This window comes from Thunnus thynnus, chromosome 10 (genome assembly GCF_963924715.1).
Source record: "Thunnus thynnus chromosome 10, fThuThy2.1, whole genome shotgun sequence".
Taxonomy (NCBI): Eukaryota; Metazoa; Chordata; class Actinopteri; order Scombriformes; family Scombridae; genus Thunnus; species Thunnus thynnus.
Genome location: NC_089526.1, coordinates 2,330,993 through 2,355,765, shown reverse-complemented (window position 1 = coordinate 2,355,765; position 24,773 = coordinate 2,330,993). Strand labels below are relative to the sequence as shown.

General features: G+C 39.8%; 1 protein-coding gene across 2 annotated transcripts in view; it reads right to left on the bottom strand.

Annotated features, from left to right (window-relative positions):
• The window catches only part of LOC137190752 (atrial natriuretic peptide receptor 1-like), a 124,070-nt gene that overhangs the window by 69,319 nt on the left and 29,978 nt on the right, over positions 1-24,773 (bottom strand). For both annotated transcript variants that reach the window (XR_010930280.1, XM_067600367.1), the window contains exon 3: positions 6,439-6,626. Coding sequence is in view for 1 of the 2 variants with exons in the window: in XM_067600367.1 (XP_067456468.1) it covers positions 6,439-6,626 (188 nt within the window). In the remaining variant the exon portion in view is untranslated. The remainder of the gene's footprint in view (positions 1-6,438; positions 6,627-24,773) is intronic.

Below are 24,773 nucleotides of genomic sequence, written 5' to 3'. Positions count from 1 at the left end.
AGTACTTAGTACATAGTCCACTAGAACACTGCGCTCCCAGTATGCAGCTTACTGGTGGTCCCTACAGTCTCCAAAAGTAGAATGGGAGGCAGAGCCTTCAGCTATCAGGCTCCTCTTCTATGGAACCATCTACCAGATTCAGTCCGGGGTGCAGACACCCTCTCTATGTTTAAGAGTAGGCTTAAAACTTTCCTTTTTGATAAAGCTTATAGTTAGGGCCGACCAGGCTCGCCTTGGATCAGCCCTTAGTTATGCTGCTATAGGCCTAGACTGCTGGGGGACTTCCCATGATGCACTGAGCTCCTCTCTCCTCCTCCTCCTCTGCATCTGTATGCATTCATGTAACATCAATGCATGTCACTAACTTTGCTTCTTCCCCGGAGTTTTTTTGTGCTTTCTCATCTCACAGGAAACCCTGGGTTCTGGGCCGAACCTTTGCGGTCCTTCACAGTCCTGATGGCATCCTTCCCTGGCTATTGCTACTTATTGTTATGATTGTTGTTATTCCGTCCCCCCCCCTTCCTCCCCCTTTCCCTCTCTCTTTCTTTCTCTCAACCCAACCGGTCAAAGCAGATGGCCGCCCACCTAGAGTCCAGTTCTGCTTGAGGTTTCTACCTGTTAAAGGGGAGTTTTTCCTTCCCGCTGTCGCCAAGTGCTGCTCATGGGGGAATTGTTGGGTCTCTGTAAATTAAAGAGTTCGGTCTTGACCTGCTCTATGTGAAAAGTGCCTTGAGATGACTTTTGTTGTGATATGGCGCTATATAAATAAAAATTGATTGATTGATTGATTGATGCAATACTGGATTACAAACTAGGCAAAAGCCCAAGTTGACTCCATATCAGTTGGGTCGACGTAACAAAGCTGCAACTAATGATTACTTTCATTATCGATTAATCTGCTCATTATTTTCTCAATTAGTCAATTAATGAATGTTAAAAAGTAGTGAGAAAAAGACATTTATAGTTTCTCAGAGGCAACGGAGATGTCTTCACTGCTTGTTTTGACAAACGGTCTAAAATGTTCAGATATTTAATTAACTGTCATTTATGAAAAGGAAAAAAAACAGCAAGTCTTCATATTTGAGAAGCTGAAACCATCAAATTTTTGGGACGATCGACTAATCGATTCATTGACTAATTGTTTCAGTTCTACTCTCTAGTTCCACAGACGGCCGCTAGCTGCTCCAACTGACTCCCGTTCAAAAAGCTTCAACTTCTCTCTAGAAATACTGAGTCAATCATTTATTTCAACGAGTCATTCTGGTCTCAATCTGTAAATTCAGGCCTTCTCATAAGTTTGCTGGTGGTCATTTTGGAAATTATTGCTCCGTTTATAAGATTTGAAGCTTTGATGTCTGCCGTGTGAGCGTTGATTGACAGCTGGATACCAGGGCGTCCCAATTTATTTAAGATTATTTCTTCAATTAATTATTGAACAATAACATTTTTTAGGATATAACATTCCAGAAAGAATGACAAATGTCCAAAGTTAACTTTCAACTTATTTATTATCCTGAAGGAAATTTGGTTTGCAGGCAGATGTAACACACAGGTCACAGGAAGTGATTAATTTTAATTATATAATTATTTAGTCAGAAGTATGAGTAACATTTGTATGATTTAGTTTAACATGAATCAACTGTCTCTTAAAAATAAATCAATTTCAAGGAACAAATGTCTGTTGCTCTGGTATTAATCAGTCTCTCTCTGTGTTTGTGTGTCTAAACTCAAACGTTGTGAAATCTTTTCCTGTGAGAAAACGTCTGAATGTTGCTTCACTCCGTCAACCTGCTGCCTCTCTAAACACACGCGTGTTATTTGAGTGCAGCTCCTCTGTTGTCTTTTGTCTCGGTGACCAATCATCCGCGTCGCAGCTCGGCTCATCCTTCATTTTTATTTAATCTTTATTTACCGAGACGGACGGCGCTTCATCCAGCTGAACGCTCGCTCTCCCCCCACCGACTCACAGCCCACCTCATAACTCTGTTACAGTCTCTTGTTCTCATGCAAATGTGGAGTAAAAACTGCTAAATTTCTCTAAGAAAATTTAGTAAAATATGAAGTTACATAGAACAGAGAGCTGCAGTCGACAAGCAACCTGAAATTTTTTCTCCTGTCTTCCCTTTTGTCATTATTCTAAAATACATTAACTGGACAGCAGTGGTATAAAGTGACTAAGTACATTTACTCAAGTACTGTACTTAAGTACAATGTTAAAGTACTTGTACTTTACTTGAGTATTTCCATGTGATGCTACTTTCTACATTTCAGAGGGAAATATTGTACTTTCTACTCCACTACATTTATTTGACAGCTTTAGTTACTTTTCAGATGAAGATTTGACACAATGGATAATATAACAAGCTTTTAAAATACAACACATTGTTAAAGATGAAACCAGTGGTTTCCAACCTTTTTATCTTTTGACGTCTTACAAAAAGCAGTGTGTAGTCGGGGTCACATTTCACATGTCTATGAGTTGTTAACAGCTCCACCAAATAGTGATTTTTCCCTCTAAACTTCTCACATGCTTTCATTTCAATAAATGTTCAAATGATCCAATATTTCAACAAAAATCAAAGATTAGAGAAAAAGTCCAAAGACTGAAAACAGATTTGTGTATCAGAACTTTGTTTTTTCTTCTTTCCTCTCCCATTAATCATCTCACGACCCCTCAGATTTATCTGCTGACCCTTTGGAGGGGCCCGACCCCTAGGTTGGGAACCACTGGACTAAACTAGCTAACTGTATATAAAGTAGTGTAAACTAGCTCCACCTCCAGCAGCTACAACAGTAACATGCTGCTCTAACACTGATGCTTCACTATTAATAATTGTATTTAATATGTCTACTTTTCTTTCAATACTTAAAGTAAATTTAGCTGATAATACTTATGTACCTTTATTTAAGTAGGATTTAAATGCAGGACTTTTGCTGTAGTGGAGTATTTTTACGTTGAGGTATTGCTACTTTTACTTGATTAAAGGATCTGAACACCACTGCTGGACAGTAAAACTTATAGCAAAGATAAAATGATAACTGTGGTCTTAGCCAGTATTTAAAGAAACGACCTCATCTGTATTCCACTTTACCCCGGCCTTTTGCACTTTGCACTGATCCACCACTCTGTGCTTGATGTTGAACTTGCAAGATTAAAATACAGCCTGAGGTCTGGTTGGCTGGTTGTTCAAAGCCTGCAGTTTCATTGGCCATCAGAAATGTCAATCACAACATTACCTACAAAACCTCTAAATTACAGTTGTTGTTTTTTTATGATTGGTTTCCTGCACGGTTCAATACCGAGTCCACATGTTAAAACTCTTCACACAGTCGACACAACAGCAACAATTATGGAGCAAACTGTAGACACTACACTAACATGTATTCATACGGATCATAACCACACTGAAATACATCTATATTCAACCAAAAAACAAGACATGCTGTCAGAAATAAAACCCACTGAAAGCTTTCCTGCTGCATTTCTATGACTCGTTCCTGTAGATACACTGTAGTACGTTCTATAGAGAGCTACACATCTGACTGTATTTACACTATATACACATTTATACACTATCAACCATTAAAACTACATAAACACAATATACACATTTATATAGTATCAGTGTAATGGAATGATGGCACTTGGGCGGTCCTCTCCTGTTTAACAGATCTGGGCCACAAGCGAGCCATCTGTCAACCAGATAAACCAGAACTGGCCCACTGCATCTTGCCCACATTTGATTTGGGATGTTTAGGCCATGTTTGCTATTTTACATGTGGGCAATTTCAGACCCATTTTATCCGGGCCAGAAGAAGACCATCATTGCCTGAAGCGGTCCACTTCCGTATGCTATCTGGGAACACATTTCTGACACTATCAACTATTAAAAAAACTGCATATGCACAATAAAACAGTAACTTCACAGACTGCCTGTGCTGCCTGTTGTTAGTGTTTTTATCTCAGTGTGTATGATGAGCTGTTGTGTGCAGCTGTCTGGTGGTAAAGTTGACTGTGTGGAGAGTTTTGAAGATGTGGATTCAGTATTGAACCGTGCAGAAAAAGAAAAACTGCAATGTAGGTGCATCACGTTTTATCAGCCTGTTGAGACAATTATAATCAAGTCCAGCATAAAGCAGTGAGATTTTTGAGAATTTTTGGATAATCTTGATAATCAGAAGCCTTTGAGCTTTCGTACCATAAAGTGTTTCAGAGAGATTTTCTTTTCTTTGATAGCTGACAACTTGTATGTTAAGTGTTTTCCTGTCTCTTTAGCAGTCTGATGATCTGTGTGGAGCTCGAGGGAGAAAATGAAAGTACTTCAGACCAAAGAGAAAGACAGAAAGAGATGAAGAGAGAGGAGGAGGAGGAGGAGGAGGAGGAGAAAATCAGCCAATTTCTCTTCTGTGCAACACAGCTCTTTAACACCTCAGACAAACAGAAAAGAAGCAGCCAGTAATGAATACTGTGTGTGTGTGTGTGTGTGTGTCTGGTCAGTAGAGAATAAAGTCAATTTCAAATTTTAAAAAAAAAGCATGCAGACAGCGACAAGAGGGGAACCTGGGAAATCAAGTTATGCGACCGGCTGACGTCAGACACTCAGAGAAGCTTCTCTTGAGTCGCCCTGAGCTGTAAGTCGGCGTTTAACCCTTCGACCACCGCGCTGAAGTTCACTTTAGCAACACACAGGCTGCTTTACAGTCTACTAATTCTGCTTCCTCAAGCCTCCGTCCTCCGGCCCACGACCCGGACACTGATCAAGGTTCATCATCATCATCGACGATGTTCTGATCTCTTAAATGTGTCTCAGAGGATTTATCGTTTGCTATATTAAGAAATGTTTTGTGTTATTGTGGAAAAATTTACTGTTTGTTTTCCTGGAAGTCAGCACAGACTATAACTCCTTTAATTCTGATGGCATAATTTCATATTCCTAAGTGCAAGTTTACGAGTAAAAAGCATAACTTTATTATGTTTACGAAGGTCAAACAATATATAAAACTGATTTGTTCCTCTATGAATCCAAAAACTGTTCAGACTTCCATATGAGCTGTAAACAACTGCAGCTTAAAAATGTTACGTTTGTTACGACTTTTGTCCTTGTTCATTGTGTTTTTGTTTTTTTTTACTGCATTTGTTGTTTAAATTAAGAGACAAAACGGGAAAAAGTGTTTTGTAGGAGACGAGGAGCCAAAAAAGAGAAAAGAGACATTCAGGCTGTTGAGGAAACAGCTTTACTGTAATATTAATAGTGTTGTATGATTGTAAAACTATCTGTACTGATTTTAAACACTTAGCAGCACCGACAGCAGCTTTAACATCGTCATATTTACACATAAAATAAAAAATATTACTCTGAATCATGAATTAATCATAAAAAAAACAATTTTAACAGCAGAGAAAATTATCATCATTTTGAAGTAGTTACTGTAGAAGTAGGAAGTAGGCATGTTGACATTTAATGTCATTTCCATCACGCTGAGCTGAAGTTCTGTAAAAAGCACAAAAACACCGGAAATGTAGAATACTTCCTCTCTGTTGAAAGTTTGATGTGGCAAAATAATGACTATTTCTGACTATAAATGATTTATGACTATTTGCATCAACAATTTAAACGTTTTCTTATCTACGACCTCTATAATTAAAGGGGACATATTGAGCTTTTTGTGATTTTCTGTTATTTATATCCTGTTATGATGTCAGATATCTATGGTCAGAGTTACAAAACTTGAGGTTAACGTCTATAGAAATGCTCCCTGCAAGTCAAAAGTCAGGGCTTCAACCTGCTCTGAATGCTTCATTGCTGAAGTGCTGATGTCTGGTCATTGCACATGCCCATAAATGGTTCTGTAGCGTTTGTTGCTAAGGTGTTTCTATGTGTTGTTCACTCTCATATTTCGGATCTGATTCAGCTCCAATATGTTCAGATGGATTTAAGAAGTTGACATTTGGAGTAAAGAAGGAGAAAAAGTAGTGAAATCCTGTGACTGTAGTTTGTTTCATGGTTTGCTGACGTAGCCTCCCGAGTGGCCAGAGGTCTGGGGCAGCTTCCAAGAGCTGGCCAATCAGAACAGAGTGGGCTCATCAGGAGGCGGGGCCTTAAAGAGACAGGAGCTAAAACGGCCTGTTTCAGATTGAGGCTGAACTGAGGGGCTGCATAAAGGACCAGTAGAAGATAAATAAGGAGTTTTTAACTGGAAATCATGCAAAGATATTCCAATATAAATATAGAGCTGGAAATGTGCAGAATATGTGTCCTTTGATGTTTGGTTTAGTTTAGGTAACTAAAAATACTTTGTCAAATTTAGGGAAATACTTGTGGTCACGGTTAAAAGAAACCAGCATTGACTGTTTTTCCTCTTTTTTAGAGCAACTAGAATCAGAATTGTAGAGAATTTATTCAAGTTTTGTGAATGAATTCTTCCCCAATCATGTACCTGGAAGGCCTCCTTTGCGATGATGTCGTCCTCGTCTCCGCGGGCCCACGGCTGCCCGTGCTTGGAGTTCAGGCTGTCTCCGAACACATCGATGTAGAAGAAGACATACTGCTCGTGAATAAGATCCGACTGCCGGAACTGGACCATCAACTTCCTGAAGATGTCCGGTGAGCAGCAGACAAATATCACTGGACAGGAGAGACAGGAAGTAGTTTCAGTCAGGGTTCAAGAAGACAATAAAGCACATCACAGGTTAGTGATGACGTTTAAAGTTAATATACATTTTGGTGCAACAGACAGACAGTGTAAGGCTTCTAAATATTCTAGAAACATTCACTTCGGCATCTGTCACTAAAAACGCGGTCGTACGTACCACTAGCATTAAGATCCATTATTTTCCTATTGTTCAAATTGACCCCGCTCCCTCCCGCTACGTCACCTCCGGTTTAGCTTTTTCAGATGCGGAAGTAAAATTCTCTCAAAAAAACAACTCCAGAGGTCACTGTAGTATATATGTATATATATATATGCATATTTCAATGAAAATTCAGTTCCTACATCAATTTCCTACACATTGATTCACTGGGGTCTCCAACCTGCAATCTGCTCTTTAAGTTTTGATGGTGCAACCTGATTTAGTAAATCACTAGTTTGAAACTAGCTAGTAGTTACTAAGAACATAGGAAAGACTTTACGGACAAACTTAGTGATGGATTTATGAACAGCTGGTGAAACACAGTCCTGCGCTCTAAAAGACGAAACATCACTATCTACGTGTCAGCTTTCAAATCTGATGTAGTAAGACGACCAAGATGTGTCACTCTGCTGAAACAGACCAAATCGTAAAAACCTTTAAATAAAAATGTGCTAAATGAAGAAAAAAAAAGGTTGACAGCTGCACAGTTAAGTGAAGAATAAATTCAACTTCCAGGAAGTTTTCGGCTAAGATGTTTCCTTTTTTGAATCTTTTTAAAGCAGACAGATTGGAACGACAGACTTACAGCAGGACTGAGAATCATTAGAGCAATAAAGACATCAACACGCTGCCAAAACTCCTGACTGAAACCCCGACACCGAGCAGCACGACGGCAATTAGAGAACCGTCACTCCTAGAATCACTTCAAAATAAAGATCCAAATCAGAGAAACGTCTCCATCGCTGCTTCGTTTTTCTGTTTGTTCTTGGTAACACAAGTCCTTGGTCTGTTTGTGAAATGATGTTGTAGATCTACAGTTTGTTGGAAAGAAACAATATTCAATAATGTGGCGGTGAGCCTGCGGTGCGGACCGTACGGCAGCCGAGGCCGCCCAGAGTGACTCAGACAGCTGGAGGCGAGATTAGCTGCCACCTCCACCGCCGCGGATCACACTGACTCATCTGTCAGAGGAGACATCAATGGGATTCATCACAGACGGCCGTGCGTGTGTGTGTGTGTGTTCTTCTGAAAGGCCTCTATAAGAGCATCAGCTGTTCAGCTCTGTGTTATACTGAGAAAAATCCATTAAGCCTCTGGATGAAGGAAGCTCTGGTAGCTGCTATTTGGTATCAAAGAGACAAAATCAATATGATATTGATGGAATTTATAGATAAAATGACACCACGAGGCTCTCAGGTTACAAAGCTTTCTCCTGTACACACAGACTGCAGCACAATTTGGACTGAATTTACTGTATGTCTGTAGGGAGAATGATTTTAAAGGACAGTTCCCAGTGTTCCCAGTGAGTTAACCAGCAGTCAGGTGTCCATATGAACAGTGAAAGAGGTTTTCCTCACTGTAATCATTCCTCCTGTTCATACTGGATATTAAAAGATCCTTCAAATGTGCTTTCAATGGAAGTGATGGAGGCTGAAATCCACAGTGTGTCCACACAGTCATTTAAAAGTCTCTGTGAAGCTTCTATTCAGCTTCAGCAGTCTGAGTTAGTCATATCAAGTGGATATCTGACACATTTACAGTCTTTTTAGCCTCAAATTCCCTCTTTGTGTTTCCTCGGACAGTGTTTCCCTGTTGAGCTGCAGGTGGAAGTATAGTAACAAAAAGAGGAACTTTGGCACTAAAAAGACTGTAACGTTGAAAGATATCTACTTGATTTGACTCATTTGGACGCTGAAGCTTCATATTAGCTTCAGATAAACTTTGAAATACATTTTTTGCACAGAAGGAGGACTGTGGATTTTGTCCTCCATCACTTCCATTGTAAGGTCATTATGAAGGGATCTTCTAATGGTCAGTATGAACAGGAGGAATGATTACAGCAAGAAAAACAGCTTTAATGTTCGTTTGGGAACCAATATGACGACAGAAAAAATAAAGCCATCAGGAGAGTAAGACCCCATAATAGCTCATCATCAGATGTGTTGTTGTAACAAGAGTTCAGCCCAGTTTTAGCCAGTATTTGTTTACATTTTGACAAATAATCTCTGTTAAAAGTGGATTACTTTGATACTGAAGAAAACTGTGGATTAATGGAGGTTTATTGGTGATGGATATCAGAGATAATGATATCCTCAGGAAGTGTCACACTGAATGGTATCAACATGTTTCATGTCTGTTCAGATTTGATTGAGCTATGACTCTTCACCTCATGCAGTATCTTTGCCCCCCCCCCCACCATTCACCTTTTGGCTGAATGTCTTTACAGACCAGATCCTGTCATTAAAACGCCGCCCAGAACCAGGAGTTCAATTATTTCCTGTCTGAATGTAGCTTCATTCAGTTAAACTGTTATCACATTTTTCTCAGTTTCAAACACAATGTACAATCTGAATAACCTGCATTGTTATTGTTCTTAGAAACCGTCTCCCGTCTTGTTCCTAGAATCTCTGAGTAAAAGGTGTGTTAGTGTTTTTCAGAAACACCCCTCTGCTCCTCTGTTTCTTGTCTTCTGAGCATCCAGTCTGAGTTTTCTTGGCTTCCTCACAGATCTGTGTCTCGGTGTCGGAGCCTCAGGAAGTCTCCAGAGGCGTGATGACATTCCCCCGGCCCGCCGTTCCTGTCCGAACACCTCTATTGTTTCAGGCTTTAATAACCTTGGAGCAGGAAGTGAACGGTGAAACCACAGAAACCACGCAGGGCTAAAAGCTTTCTTCCGATTGATACTGAGCTCAAAAATCCATCCCTGCCGCCGCCGAGACGAGTCTACTGAAACTTAATCACCTCACTTTAAATGCTCCTCTGTTTATATGTGTGTGTGATTTATCCTCCACAATCTAAAAATACTCTCCTCTTTCTAGTTCTTGGTTCTTTACCAAACCTTCTCCTTAGTTTAAACCTTTAAACTTTATCCATCCGGGAAAGGCTTTATACTGCACATGTCTAAACACACAAACCTGCCAGCTGTTCATGAGGTTAAAGGCACATTTCAATGAAAAGACACTGTGGTAGCTTTCTGAATGATGACTCAGCGTTTGGGCTGTAAACCGACCTGAATGAATGATCTGCTGCACAAATGTAACAGCACTTTCTGACGCAACCATGGCTGTAAATACATCATCCCATACTCATGAGAAAATCATAAAGTGGGAGATCATATCGGAAGAATAGTAACGTCATTCAGAAATAAAAAGAGGACTGGACACAATTTTGGGCAAAATTTTGACTATGACTGGTGTACTTTCTTATATTTAACCTTTCAACCTTTCAGTGGTCCATACAGAGCACCAGACCAGCCAACCCAAGCCCCCCCTCCCCTCCAACATAGCATACAGAAGTGGGCCACTTCAGGCAATGATGTGGCACTGCTGGTCCTCTTCTGGACAACATGGATGTCAGCCTGAAATGGCCCACATGTAGTATAGCAAATATGGCTCAGATAAACAAGACCAGTTCTGGTTTATCTGGTTTGTTCTTGGTTAACATATGGCTCGCTTGTGGCCCAGATCTGGGATACAGGAGTGGACCGCCCAAGTGCCATCAATCCACGTGGTATGTGGGCCGGATGAAAGTGCCAAAAGTGTCCGATGTGGGCCGGATCTGGGCCTAAACAATTTTGCTATGTGGGCCAGGATCAGGTGTTAGCATAGCTTTCTCCACATTTTGAAGCGATGTGCACTAACAGACTTTTTCCAAAGAAAAAATAACCTAACTGACAGTGAGATGCAGTCAATTATGTTCCAATCTGTGATGTATATTAAAAGCCAAAATCTATGATGCATATTAAAAAATAACATGGTGACATCTGTACATATAAGGAGCCACAGAGGCAGCGCTGTTGTTCAGTCTGATAAAAGCTACACTTTAGCTTCAGACAAACTAAAGTGGCAGCAACAAAACGTCATATTTAATCTCTGAGAACAAAATTTGTATCATATATCAAAACTCTGCGGAGACATCGGAGCCAGCAGGTAAATTACCATGACTGTTGATCTTGAACAAGTGCCTGAGGGCCGAAACGTCATCTGAATAAAAGAGAACTGCGTTTGGAGCCAGAGAGAGTGCGACACTTCTTTCCTGCTCTCAAATTACCAAAGAGCAGCAGAGTTCAGACTGTTCTCAGCAGGTCTTTGCTTCTCTGAGAAATTCCCAACAGGCGTTATTATTCAATTAAAATGACCATATGTTTGAAATCTAAAAGATTAGCTTCACACCTGAAAACTATCAAAACTTAATGATACACTTCAGATATGTTTTAAGGCATAAAATACTCCAAATAAAATATGTTACAAAAAATGACCCAAATGATTGAATTAATTACCAAAACAGCTGCTGTTGATTGACTAACTGATTAATTAATGGTTGCATTTCGTGATCAGTCTTGAATGTCAGTAGTTTGGTAATGACCTAACGTGACAGGATGTTCAGTTCCCAGAAAAAGGTCGGAGTGCAGACGCGACCCTGAAACCAGGAAGAGCATAAAAGACAGAGCGCCTACAGGAGGAACCTCGAACACAGCAAACCACCTCTGACCTCTGACCTCTGACCCCCGCAGCACTTCCTGTGAGTGTTGAGATGAAAGGAGACCAGCTTCCACTTCACGCCGCACTTTTCCACATTACAGTACGACAGCTGTGAAGATGAAAGGATTCTGGTTCGAACGTCACGTTCTTATTTAGTGAATGTTTGGTTTAATATCATCCAGAAATACTGCAGATTACATCATAACACAAGCTTGAACTTCTCAGTCTGCAGTTTGTCTTCTTACAAGAATCATTCTTGTCATTTAAAAATCAAAGAATTAAGCCTTCATGCAGCCGCCGTCCTTTATACGAGGGGTGAAGGAGAAGAAAGGCGAAGGTCACGCAGGAAATGGGATGTGAGGAAAGGTAATTATCTTTCTTAATCTCCTTTTTGAACCTTGTTCTTCTTCACTCTTTCATCTCGGCAGCTTAACACTGACGCCTCAGCTTCAGATGTCAAAACACTTTGACTTCCTCACATCAGAAGAATCAGACAAAGTGATAATTACTTTTTAAAACACATGAACAGGAGAACAGGAGGCGCCTCATGTGTCATTTTAAAAGTACAAGAACATAGAAAGAACAAGAATTTCAATCTATAAAACCGGATGACAAATAATCTCACTGCTGGTTGTAGAAAACGTCACAAGTGGATCAGGCTGTGTGTATTGGCTGCATCGTCACTGCACATACGGACTACAGATGCCCTCAGACGGCTGTAAAGAGTCGCCAGCTGTTGTGAATAACACACGCTGGTAAGAATCACTCATTCATCTTTATTCTGTCTCCCTGGCAATCAGGAAAGGATAAACACGATGCATTTTGGTGAGTAACACACTCGATGTAAACAAAACTTTTTGTTTGTTTACATGGAAACTCCACAGAGCAGCTTTGACACACAGTACAAGAGATCCGACAGTTCGTTTAAGTTGCTTTGCTGCCAAATTTCTGACGAGTCGACTGGTAACGATTACAAAGTACTAACCACCAGAGAAATAAATCTGACTGCTTCCAGGAGCCTGACAAGCTAAAATAATGCAGGACTTCTGCTTTAATGGAAGAATTTCATGTTTCACTTTACTCTTTAGGCTTCAGTGATGAACATTATCTTCTCAAACAGAATCTCAGGGAACAAAAGCTGCTTTAAATATCACTGATTTTACCCTCTTTAGCTGTGTATTGTCAGGCTGTTTGGTATAAATGACTAGAAACAGCTTTTTGAAACACTAATAAGATGCTGTGGTCTTTGCTCTGATACCTTCAGCACTTTGACTCACAGATAAGAAGAAAAGCAAAAATGATTACAGCCGCTACACTGAAATGTCAGATGTCTCCGTCTGAGAAGTATTGATTGTAGATATCTGAGCTGGATCCCTCAAGCAAAGCACTTCACTTCCAGTCAAATGTGTTTTTACTGGGCAGCTCCCAGTGTCCACGACGGACAGTTTGATAGAAACGCAGATGTGTTCACACTGCACACAAACACAACTGAAAGATGCAGGTAGAGGAGTGCAGATGTAGAGTGGGTGAAATAAATGGTAAATGGTTGCATTAATATGGCGTTTTTGTTTAAAGTATTTTACAGTTTTGGGGTTTTTTCACTCACACATCATGCGAGGTGCTGATCTGAACATCAGGAACAATTTGGGGTTCAGTAACTGAGCTGGGGATCGAACCTACAAGCCTGTGATTAGTGGATGACCTGCTCTACCTCACAGCCGCCGCAAAGATGTAAATTAAAAATATTTTAATATGCACTTATTTTAAATCTTTTTGACTCCATTAAATGCACAGAGACAAGAGAAAAGAAGAGAGAAACAGCAGGAATTTAACAGAGACAAATGGAGTTCCTTTTATGTTTTCAGTGTCAGCTAACAGCTGCACCTCACATCTGCAGGATGAAAGAGGCGATCTTTATAAAACCATCCATTAGCTATTACTGTTTATCTTCTGGAGGCTAGCAGGGAGTAAATCTCAGCTGACTGAATGTGCGAGAGGTGGGATACAGTCTGGGCAGGCTGCCAGTCAATCACAGGGCTGACATATAGAGACAGACGACTATTCACAACTACAGGTGATTTAGAGTCACTGATTAACCTGATCTGCATGTTTTTAGACGGTGGGAGACAGCCAGAGCACCCAGAGGAAACCCACACAGGTTCTTCCAGTTGTGTAGAAATGCAGTAACACACCAACAATGGCACAGAAGAAGAAGACTACAAGCTAGTAAACAGGGATGTAAACAATATACGATTAAAAGAATAGGTTCCACAAATAATAATAATAATTAAAGCTGCAAGCTCGCACTCTGGCCCGTCGGGATCAGATCATTTTGCTTTTTAAAAATGAGGGATATTTATTACAAGTGTGATGTGCTTTTATTTTGAAAGACTGATTGACAGGATGAAAATTTTCTGCAGGGTGAGACATGTCTGTCTTGCTCACACCTGTGTCATCAAAATCATGCAAGTTTTGGGCCCATTCACTTGAATTTCAATTAGTAAATTGAAAACTCTTGATGAATTTGTGTGTAAAACAAATTATTTTCCTTATTTTCATCAAGTCTATTTTTAGAAAAGGAAAGACTTTTAACCCACATGACCTGGTCACAGTTTGATTTGAATGGAGAGTGTGAGCGAACCCAGACCTTTTTGAACATTTACTGCTTCCACATAGTTTTAGATACAGACTTCATTCAAACTTTAAATGAGTCACGAGACTTTGACCTACAAATCTTGAATTTACATGTTTTTTCTATCTGTTATTGTTTTTGAGATATTAGAGTGTGAGTTTTAAAGTCTTTTCTTGCTCCTCCTGTGATTTTATAATGAGTGTGTATTGCGGAATGTTTCACAGCACTGAGGGAGTGACATCACCAGGAGCAGTTGGAGAGGAGGATTTTAGAGTACGCTTCTTGTGAAATCTCCTCATAAATCCCATGACTTTGGCCAAATCTTACATTACAAATCATTTTTAAGTAGGAAATTTCGTGGCGAATCCATTGATACAGGTTTGAAAGTGGTCAGACTTATAGTTTAGACGTCAGAAGCCTCTGTTTGACACAAAGTTCATGCCCATAGATTGCCTCCCCATTGGTTTACATTGTAAGGGGTGATGTGGCACTGCAACTTTCAGGGCTTATTAAATCCGTTCAAGTTATTACAAAGTTTTTAACAACTTTTTTTCAGCATAGTGTCATCAGTCATGTATCAAAGTTTGAAGCCGATGCCATTAACGCCCTCGGAGGAGATAGCATTTGTTCTGGGTCCAAAATTGGGGCAAAGTCTTATTTTGAAAGGCTGATTGCGGACTTCCTGTTGGATTTAGGTCAGGGGTGTCAGTGTATGATTCGTAGGTCTTGATGAGACAAATAATTGAGTTTTCCTACAGGCCGTGGCGGCCATTTTAGTTACATAGGTGGCGCTAGAGAGCACATTTTGGCACTTTAGGGGTTAATTTTTACATTTTATCAAATTTTTCACCAGACCTGATGTGCGTGCCAAATTTGGTGAGTTTTTGAACATGTTTAGGGGGTCAAATTTAGGGTTTAAGTCCCGTAATAATATAGAAAGAAACAAACAAACAAACAAACAATCAAACAAACAAACACATGAAAAACAATAGGACTACTGTATTACAGTGGTCCTCTGCCTTTTGGGCTCGGTCCCTAATAATTAGCATAATAGCATAAGCATAATAATTTCTATAACAGTGAAAAGCTGGACATCACCTCAGCAGGAGGCACATGTCTGAGAGGTTTGGACGTGCATCAAGTCATTGTGTTCACAGGAATTTCTATAGAACGGACACACAGTCGATAAAGAGCTGTTTACAAAACAGGAAGTGATGATGATGCTCCCCTGCTGACACAGCTGGAATAAAGCCATTAGCGGTCGTGCCAAAATACAGCGTTCAGACACAGATAAGCAATAAATATGACCTCTGTCAGAGTTCTCCAAAAGCTCATCCTGAAGCTAATCTCATTTAGCAGCTACGTAGCTTTTTCCTGCAGAGCGTGAAAGTCTGCAGCCATCAGGCCTCATGGAAGAACATCTTCTTCTCCTAAATCTCTCTGACTTTTCTCTGTGAGTGTTTCAATAAACTATCTTAACGTCTCAAACTTGTCGTAAATCTCTGCTTTCAGCCTTGATGAACGTCACCTGTTCATGAGGAAACGAACGTTCCTGAGATTTCATCCTTAGCATCATCAACACCCATAAAATGTCAATAAAAGGTGACCTGTTCTGCTCCATCTGTGGGCGAGTTTCATTCACAAAAATGCTCCCAAAGTGTGAAAAGAAGAGTTTGAGGTTGCAGGTGTCAGAGACCAGCGGACACATTTATCAGTTTCAGTAGACGGAACGCTTTGACATGAAGTTAGACGCTAAAAATCGTCTTTCTAAAGCAAATCGCTTCACGACTAATATGAGCGGCGTCATGTGACGTCTCAGAGATATTAGAGGAGAGAATATTACAGCTGCAACACAACATGATGCTGGACAGAAACACCCCGAACCAGCTGTTAACTACTGACAGAAACATCAGCACATCAGGAAACAGAATATTCACTTTGCATTAAGATTGTTTTATCTATTTTATTTTAGTTCATTTTTGATGTCATAAAACTCAAATTTATGCTCTGTTCATGACTCGTACGACAGATCTGGAGCTCAGGGTCTTTACTCATTTCCACTTGGACTATTAGAAGTCTGTCGGCTTGTCTGACACATTCCTAGTTTATACCATCTGTATTGTTTTAGTAGCAGGTCATTGATTGGCTACAGGGTGTAGATGGTAGAGCAGGTCGTTCACTAACCACAGAGTTGTGTTGTCTGCATGTCAAAGTGTCCTTGGTCTAAGATACTGAACCTTGCACGGTAGCTGCCACTGATGTGTGACTGAGCGCTATATAAATGTAGCCATTTATTTATTTATCATTTATCTAAATGTGTATTGAATTTGTGAGACAGAGGCGGACAGACACCCTCAACTGACTGAGAGTGTTTAAACTAAAAGGCAGAGAGAAACAGATAGCCTCGGATCATTTCTATTCATAAGAATATTTGCTTTTGCACAAAGTGTAAAATGTCTAAATTGTGAAAAGTTATAAAAACATTAGTTATGTTATTTTAGTCAGAAAGTAACGTATCTTCACTCACAACAGTCCTGTCAACTGTGAGGTGAATAGTTAATTGTGGGGGAAATCTTATTTTTTAATCTGTTATTCTGATTTGGTGTGTTATAAATTGTTAGAATGATGTAATCTCTGTACAGGGCACAGTATGTTTGAATGAACTGTACAAGTAAATAGCACTGAACTCAAATGAACTCTGTTTGCTGATTGCTGTCGGTTGTTCATATTAATTTGACTTGATACTCTGTAATAAATTCCTTAAATCTGAGATCAAGCTCAGTGTTATTAATGAGTCTGTGATTTCTTGTTCCTCACCACAGAGCAAAGTATTTTTGCCTCTACATCAATAACTGCATGTGCAGCTGTGGCTAGCTGACTCTGGTTATGGAACAAGTTATTCTCTTGTAGGCTCAACATATAATCAAACAAGATTAAAAATATCATCTCTCCGCACAATCTGCCATTTTACATTTACATGTTGTCATTTGGAAGAAACTTGATGTACAAGTGAGACAATCAAGGATTAGACAGTGACTCAAAACAGCCACAGTGCAAATTCTCAAGTAGCTGACGAGCTACAAGTGCAATGAGAAAGAGCTCTAGAGAAGGTTTTTGCAGGGAAAAAATGATTAAACTCATGAATCAACTTCCAGTTTGAAAAAAAATCTAGGTTTTATTTTTTGGCCTTTTACTTTAGCCTTTTAATGAGTCTTAAAAACAGCAGAAACAGTCATTTGGTTGATGTTCTGCCACTGCCAAGTCTCTGTACACCGACTGAAGTAGAAACCATCACCGGCTCGAACCGCTGTCTCTTCACCAAACACTAAAACATCTCAGAGCAGGAAAGCTCACAGCCCACAGGAAGTGCCTCAACAAAAGCTTCCTTCCATCAACAGTCACATTGATTACCAAAGAGACGGACAGAGAAGGAGAAATGGACCCAGACTCCAGTTAGGTGTTTAATCATTTATTGACTGAACGAGGGAACTGTGGAACATTTGGAAACAACACGTTTAAGAGTCTGAAGTGTTGCCTCATGCTGCATTAACCTCTTTACATCCTCTTGTTGACTTTGTTTCTCTGCAGCAGTGATACAGACTCTTTGAGCAGAGGAAATGATATCTTAATAAGCACTGTTTGATTTTACGTGCATGCCTGACACAGCTAATTGGATCTCATTGCTACCGTAAGTGAAATCTGCTACCCTGATGTTCCGGTGCATAATGCTGCGCTGGATGCTGCTTCATGAGCACGTCAGCTTCGCTCTCAGGCTCTTTAATTGGAATCTTATGTCACAGATGTGAGAAGTCTGTCAGCTTCTTCATTAAGTCCTGAACCTTTCAAAATAGACACTTTTTTATTTGTTGGTTCCTCTTCTTTCTCTTCCTTCAATCGGCTTAATCAGAGCCAGAAGCCGACGGTGAAGAGACGACTTGCTGGAACACAACGCCGTCGCCGCCGCCGCCACCTCAACATCACAACTGTAACTCATCATTAAAACAGGGAAGAACGAGCAGTTTCTGTCACTACACAGATATAAATATTACCTGCACCTTTCAATCTTTAGCATTTTCAGAACTTTTAGTTTTATCAAGTAAAGGACACATATTCTGCACATTTCCAGGTTTATTTTCATATTCTGGGGCTCTACTGGAAAATCTGCATGATTTACAGTTAAAAACTAAATCTGTGATCCATGGAAACAAACATTAACTCACGTTGTCTTTTATCCATTTACTTAAATGTTGGTCAAAATTTGACTTGTTAGAATGTGGAGATTATGTTTCACAAAAAAAGAAGTGAGACATAAAAATATTAATAATCAGTATATAAAAATTTAATAAATGGTTTATAACCAAGCGGCAACCTCTGGGGCTGTAAAATGAAGCCAATGCAGAAGTGCCAAAAACTGCAGTTCCTTGAACGACCACTTGAGGCTCCAAAAGCGAGTCAACCCCCATAGACCCCCATGTTAAAATGCCCAACTTAACAGCAGAAATAAACATGTTTACAGTCTGGTACAAAAAACAGTTTTGGTCTCTGTAGCTAATTTCCTCTTTCATGACAACTGTACGGGGGGGGGATTTTTTTTATAACTAACTCGTTTAAATTTTATTAAGCTGTAAAGTTATGCATAATGAAGGACATGGCTGCTTTGAGTGACAGGTCCACCAGCCGCTAGGTGGTTCGTTTCAGCCATTCGGCCCGCCTCTTTGCCCATTTTTGATTGGCTGGGAGTTAGGCAGCGTCACGCACTGCCAAGATGGCGACGGCCGGAGCGGCTCACTTTGAGCTTCAAAACCGCTCTTCAGAAACGAACAAGTGACGTCACGGTAACTATGTCCATATTTTTATACAGTCTATGTTTATAACACACTGTAATGTAGTTACTAGCAGCTATAAGGACATCTTTAAATGTTTATTAATTTATTGTATTTGTCATCAATTATAACTTGTACTACTTCATTATCTGTTTATACAGCAGCCTCCACTGATGAGTTTTAATTGTTGACTAATATTGTTAACTGACTAATAGTTTAATAATAACAAAAATATTAACTGTTAATGATTTATATGGGGACATAAAGTAAAGTGTAAAGAAACGTGGCGTCTCTGAGTCAGTGTGGATTATTATATTTGATGAAATGCCCAGTTACAGTTGCTAAGCTACGATTGGACAATCACTAATCAGGAGAGGAGTTCCAAGGGCAAAGTTAATAAACCAGAAAATTGTTGCAAATTAAAGAAAATACATGAGGAATGACCTCAGCTCTCTCTCTATTATCAGCGTTTTATATTCTGTCAGTTTAAGTTTAAGATGTTCACACCTCCTGGAGGCTTTACCTCCTGCTGAAGGAGCTACTGTTGAAACAATTAGAGCTGACAGTATGACGACAACAGGATGGAGGAGCGAAAGAGAAACCCGGCAGCAAACTGAGCTCACAGGAAGACAATTTCCTCACAGCTGATTCTCCTTCACACCACTCAGAGCTTCGGGGGGAAGATTTCTTTGAGAGAACTGAGACATTTGTGCAAATGCTTAAATAACATCTGGTTATGTTTCTCTGACAAGCAACGTCTCACAAAGGTGGAAGTAATGACTGTTGGAAAAAGTCTCAGGGTGGATGTTCAGTCATTCAACACGTTACTAGTCAGTGTTTGTTTCTTTTAATGGTAAACTTTTTGTAATCTTCACCAAGAAGTTTTAGTTGCCTAAACATAAAGGACACATCTGGAGTTATTCTATTTATCTTATTGTAAATAAATCCCATGAAAAGACCAAAAAAACATCAATATGTTTCTGACTTCCCTTCCCTGTCTGTGGGAACCCTTATTAAACATTATTCATTAAAAACTCCTCACAAATATTTAGTTTCATATAAAGTAAAGCTCAGTAATTTGCTCAAACAGCTGTAGGTTTTGAAACGTTACTTAAACAGGAGGAAAGTGCAGAAGTTCATATGTTTGTGACCATTTCCAGCGTCGATTTATCCACATTTGGTTTCCCAACAATGACTGCTTGACTCAAAATAGAAATTATAAATTGATTTAAAGTTTTGCTAACTGGACCGAGAGCTGAAACTGAAGTTTACAGATGTTACCCGGGTTACACCGCGTCTACATTGAAAGCATTTCACCAATGTTTGTCAGTCGTCTGACAGAACAGATACGCTTCTATTTTAGCGAGAAACTGCAACCCGAAGTGTATCACACATTCATACATGCATGACTACAGTAGTTTTATATTAGACTGTGCTGCTCACGCTACACCTCCTGAGGACACACAGTGTTAGTTTGAACGTACACTTAAGTTTCTAGATACATCTGCCTGCAGCTACTTGGTCAAAATCCAGTTTGAGCCCCTGATTTATGACTCATAATTGGAGCTTTTCACACATTTTACACACTTCAGACTGACCGAAAACAACGATTACGTAAGTTTATTGTACGTCACACTAGGCGAGACGTCTATGATAAAATCTCGGTCACTGTATGGTATCAGTTCAAGGCTGTCAGATTGTGAGATGAATGTGTGGTGAATTGTAGAAAAGTAAATGAAAGCAGAGACGCGTCATCAGCTCGTCATCCGTCTGCAGCTCTGATGTCTGAAAATGCAGCAAAGTCACACAAAACTTCTCTTTCATTTCACCTCCATTGTTTTGGTTTGTGTGTCATGAACATATAACGTCACTCAGGAAGAAGACGACCAGATGTTACCTGGCTTCACTGGCAGTTTTATTAGCGAACAGTATACAGGCTGCCGTCGGCTGTAGCCAACACCAAAACAACAAACACCAAACTAGCAGGAAGAACAACCACATTCTCTGTAACTCTGCAGCAATCACAGATATGTGGGTAGCTGGGATGACTGAAGGGTTTCACAACATCTAAGCTGACAACATGTTTACTGATAAACTGGAAATATCAGTAACTTCAATTAAACAGTCATTTTATCTCAGCTGCACTACAATCTCTGAACACAGTGATACTTGTTTCATTTCATCCAGTTCACTACAATATGAAGGAGAACAAGTGTGTTTACCCTTCAAAACGCCAGTGTCAGTGTATTCTGTGTCACTTCATGGCGTATTCTGATTGGTCGGTTTGTAGTCGTGAGTCGTGGCAGCACACACTGTGGTCCTAAATTTCTGTCACTGTCTCACAGCGAGATCAAGGACACCGTTTTGCATTGACGACCAAAGATTTCACCACATTTCTCTAACAACTGTCAACTTTCATCTCAGACAGGCCAAATATCAAACAGTGTGAAGGCGCTTTAACAACCAAGGTGTGTGTGTGGAACTGAATAAAAACAGTGTGCGTTCATGGTAATGAAGCAACATGTCACCCACAACATGTCTGTTGAACAACAACAGAGGTCTACAGCACAGAGGAATAAGATATATCAGCCTTTGGACACACACAATACTCGTTAGTAGATCAGTTGATTGTTGGTTTCGCTCCAAACATGAGATTTATTGCTAAGAAGAAAAATATTAGCAGCTTTATCCTTTAGCCAAAACCTTGACTGTAGAGATTAGATAATACTATGAGTTACATCGGCTCTTAAGAAAGGCACAGACAACATATTTGGGCTGTTAGACAGAAAGGCTGCTGAAAAGCATCACAGTACTAACATATATTCTACCTCTATACACAAGTAATTGTACTAACTGCTTAATTGGAATATAAGGAGAGTAATGAGCCGATATTTAAATGATGTTTAACACACTCTTCTGTCATGGGTTAATCTCTGGTCATCACAGTCTGCTCCTGCAGGAATATAACAGCCCTAATAAAGGCATATTTGCTCAGCAGGGTTGTTGAGTTGAGTTCAGTTCTTTTAAAAGTGGTCACTGGAGATTCAACATGGCAGACACTGTAGGTGTAATTATGTAATTTCACAAAATTCCTTTTCTTTATTTGGTCATGTTACGAAAAGTGAAACCTGGAGTCGAGCTGTAGAGGTCACCACCGATATTTTCTTTTAGGTTCATATTAATGCTTCAATAATAACGCAGTAATTATAGAAACCCTGGTTCAGAGCAGCATTCAGGATGTTGTAAAGGCCCGGAGGGAGGAGGTGCACATAAAGAGAAGCAGATGATGTTTGTAATGCAGGTTGGTAAAAAAGTGGCAGCAGCTCGATACGTCCGTCACATGTCCAGTCCATTTGGCTTCTCACTCGGGGGCCAAAGTTTCACATCAGGGGAGGTAATTGGCTAAGGCTGAAGCTGCGGGGGACCAAAAATGAAGTCGCACCGGGAGCTCTGACACAACAGCGTGTTTTTTTATCTGCATTACGCTCAGCTCAAAGTCCCAGAGGCCCCGACCCACCAGAACAACAGCTCTGCAGCCCTCAGATCCGTCTCTGGCCTCATTTCTACTTCAGCTTATCAGTCACGGATAGATTAAACATGACTGCTTCACTTTAGTGGACCATTTTCAATGAAAGATGTGTATATAAATAAAATACTACACTGTACAGTCAGCTCATGATCAGGTTTGACTGAAAATAAATGATGGCCAGGTTTCTATCTACATGTAGCGCAAATTTTAACTGAATTTCCAGAAAATCAGCAAAAGAAAATGCAAATGAATGAATGTTTCCATGAATGAATGTTTCCATCCACTCCTGTTGTGGAATATTAGGAGATAAACAGTTGGTGCCATTAAACCACTGCAGAAGAAGAGGACACGACGAGATGACATCTTTAAAAGAGCGACAGTAAAAGCTCAAATGATGGAAAACATGATGGAAATATGACATTTCTGTTTGTTTCATGCCTTCATTTCAACAAGTCTTCCAAATTAAGTGACTAAAAACTGCCCTGACTCACAGTTGGAAACACGAAATACGCAGCGGGTCTCCTATGGCAAAGTCCACTGTCGGGTTTATACCACGCTGCACAGGTTTATGAGGTTTTCGGCCGATTGTCATTACTACCTATTGTGTCAGTCTCATAAATTTAATGAACGTTACAGTTTCCTCATCGCTCCACACAGATCTGATGTTTTTGTCCCTTCAGTGGAAGCTTGACTGTAAATGTGTCATGACATTTTTTTGGTTCCTATAGCCTATGTACTAGGGATACAAATATGTTATTCAGCAAAGCACAAATAGTGGGTTTTTTACAAATATTTGTTTCATACAAATATTTAAAAAATTATTTGTTTTCAGGAAGAAAAATAAACCATGTCAAATACCAGCGTGCAGGTCGGTTACATCACTATCTCAGTGTCTCTCCTCTGCTCCGCTGTGACGTCTATCAGCAGGTCTCAACGAGGGGAGTCACATCCACCTGCTACATGACGCACATTTCCTAATTTGGACATCACTCTCAGAGTTGGGAGTGTTCCCCAGAGATAAACCTGAACTACTGACACACACTTCATGAACACTTACTGTAACACTTTAATTTTCTAAAATTAAAAGCGTAATAAAAACAAAAACAGGATTTTTAAACCTCTTTCCACTTTTATTCAAATACAAATACAAATAATTTTGCTGCCTCAACAAATACAGACACAAATACAAATACTGGGCCCTCTGCTCATTCCTACTATCTACCATACAACCAGAGCCAAAATTTAACAGGTTCAGTTTAATTCTCACCCTGTTCAGATTTAATGCGCAGAGATTGTGTTGTGTAACGGGATCATGCATCATGACCTCTTGTAGGTATAATTACACAAAATCTGTCGGATTACAGTTGGTACTTGACTGTAAAGACCTCCAAATCTCAGAATGTGCATGTGTAGAAGCTAGGTTGAAGTTCAGAGCTCTTCCTCCTTCATTTCTTCTTCTGTGGTGCCCACCAAAAATTCCTTTTGCCTCCTTCACATCTTTCCCTTTTTGTAAACTTCCCCTGTGGGATAGTTAAGTGTCATTTCTTTTCACCTATCAATTATCTTAATCCTTTTATTTCTCGTAGTTTGTTGTGTATATTTTTTAATTTCTGTTTTCACCTGTAAATTTATAGATTTCAGCATTCTGGCACCTAAAAAAACAGTTGAGTGCTGCTAGTAAAGCTTAGAATAAACTGTATATTTTATTTGTGTAAGAGCAGACAGTGGCATTTACATGGAGGTTCTGCTTTACCTTTTCTCTTGGTCAGACTAAACGGAGATGAAACCACAGAGAGATCCAGGTGTTACAGCACCGTCCTAACCTCCCTAACCAACACAACACACATCTAACCATCCTTCTCTGCAGTCAAAAATAATGCCAACACTTTTTAAAAATGTATTATTAATAGTTTTGTATTATTAAAATGAAAGGAAAGCGTATTTGGGGAAACATCAGAAATGCTCCTTGTTGTCTCAGCCGGCTGGAGGGGTGTGTCAGGGTTAAAGTATAAATTTCTCCCTTTTGGTTTCTGATGTTTTCTCAAAGGAGAACACAGAGCAGGTGATTTACAGAGCAGATGTGTTGCCGTAGACCAAAAAAGGCAATTTAATTTCAGTTGGCACTGAGCATTTATCTCTGAGCAGATGTTTGATTTGGATGCGACTGTGGGAAAAACACTGGCTGCAGCTCTGGATGCCAAAATAAAAACCAGATGGGTGAGAACAGGCAAGCGCTGGTGCAACTGGTGATTACTGGTGAACTGGTTCTGTGAAAAATCACATGTATCAGCTTCCAACCAGCCATAATGTTTCAGGTGGATGAAGAAATACTTATGGGATAAAAAAGGTCATACTTCCCAAGTTAAATGATATTAAATGCTAAGTGACAGTGGCTAATATCTAATAAACCAGCAACAAGCCATTTTTGGGACTGTATTATCTCCAACTGCATGAT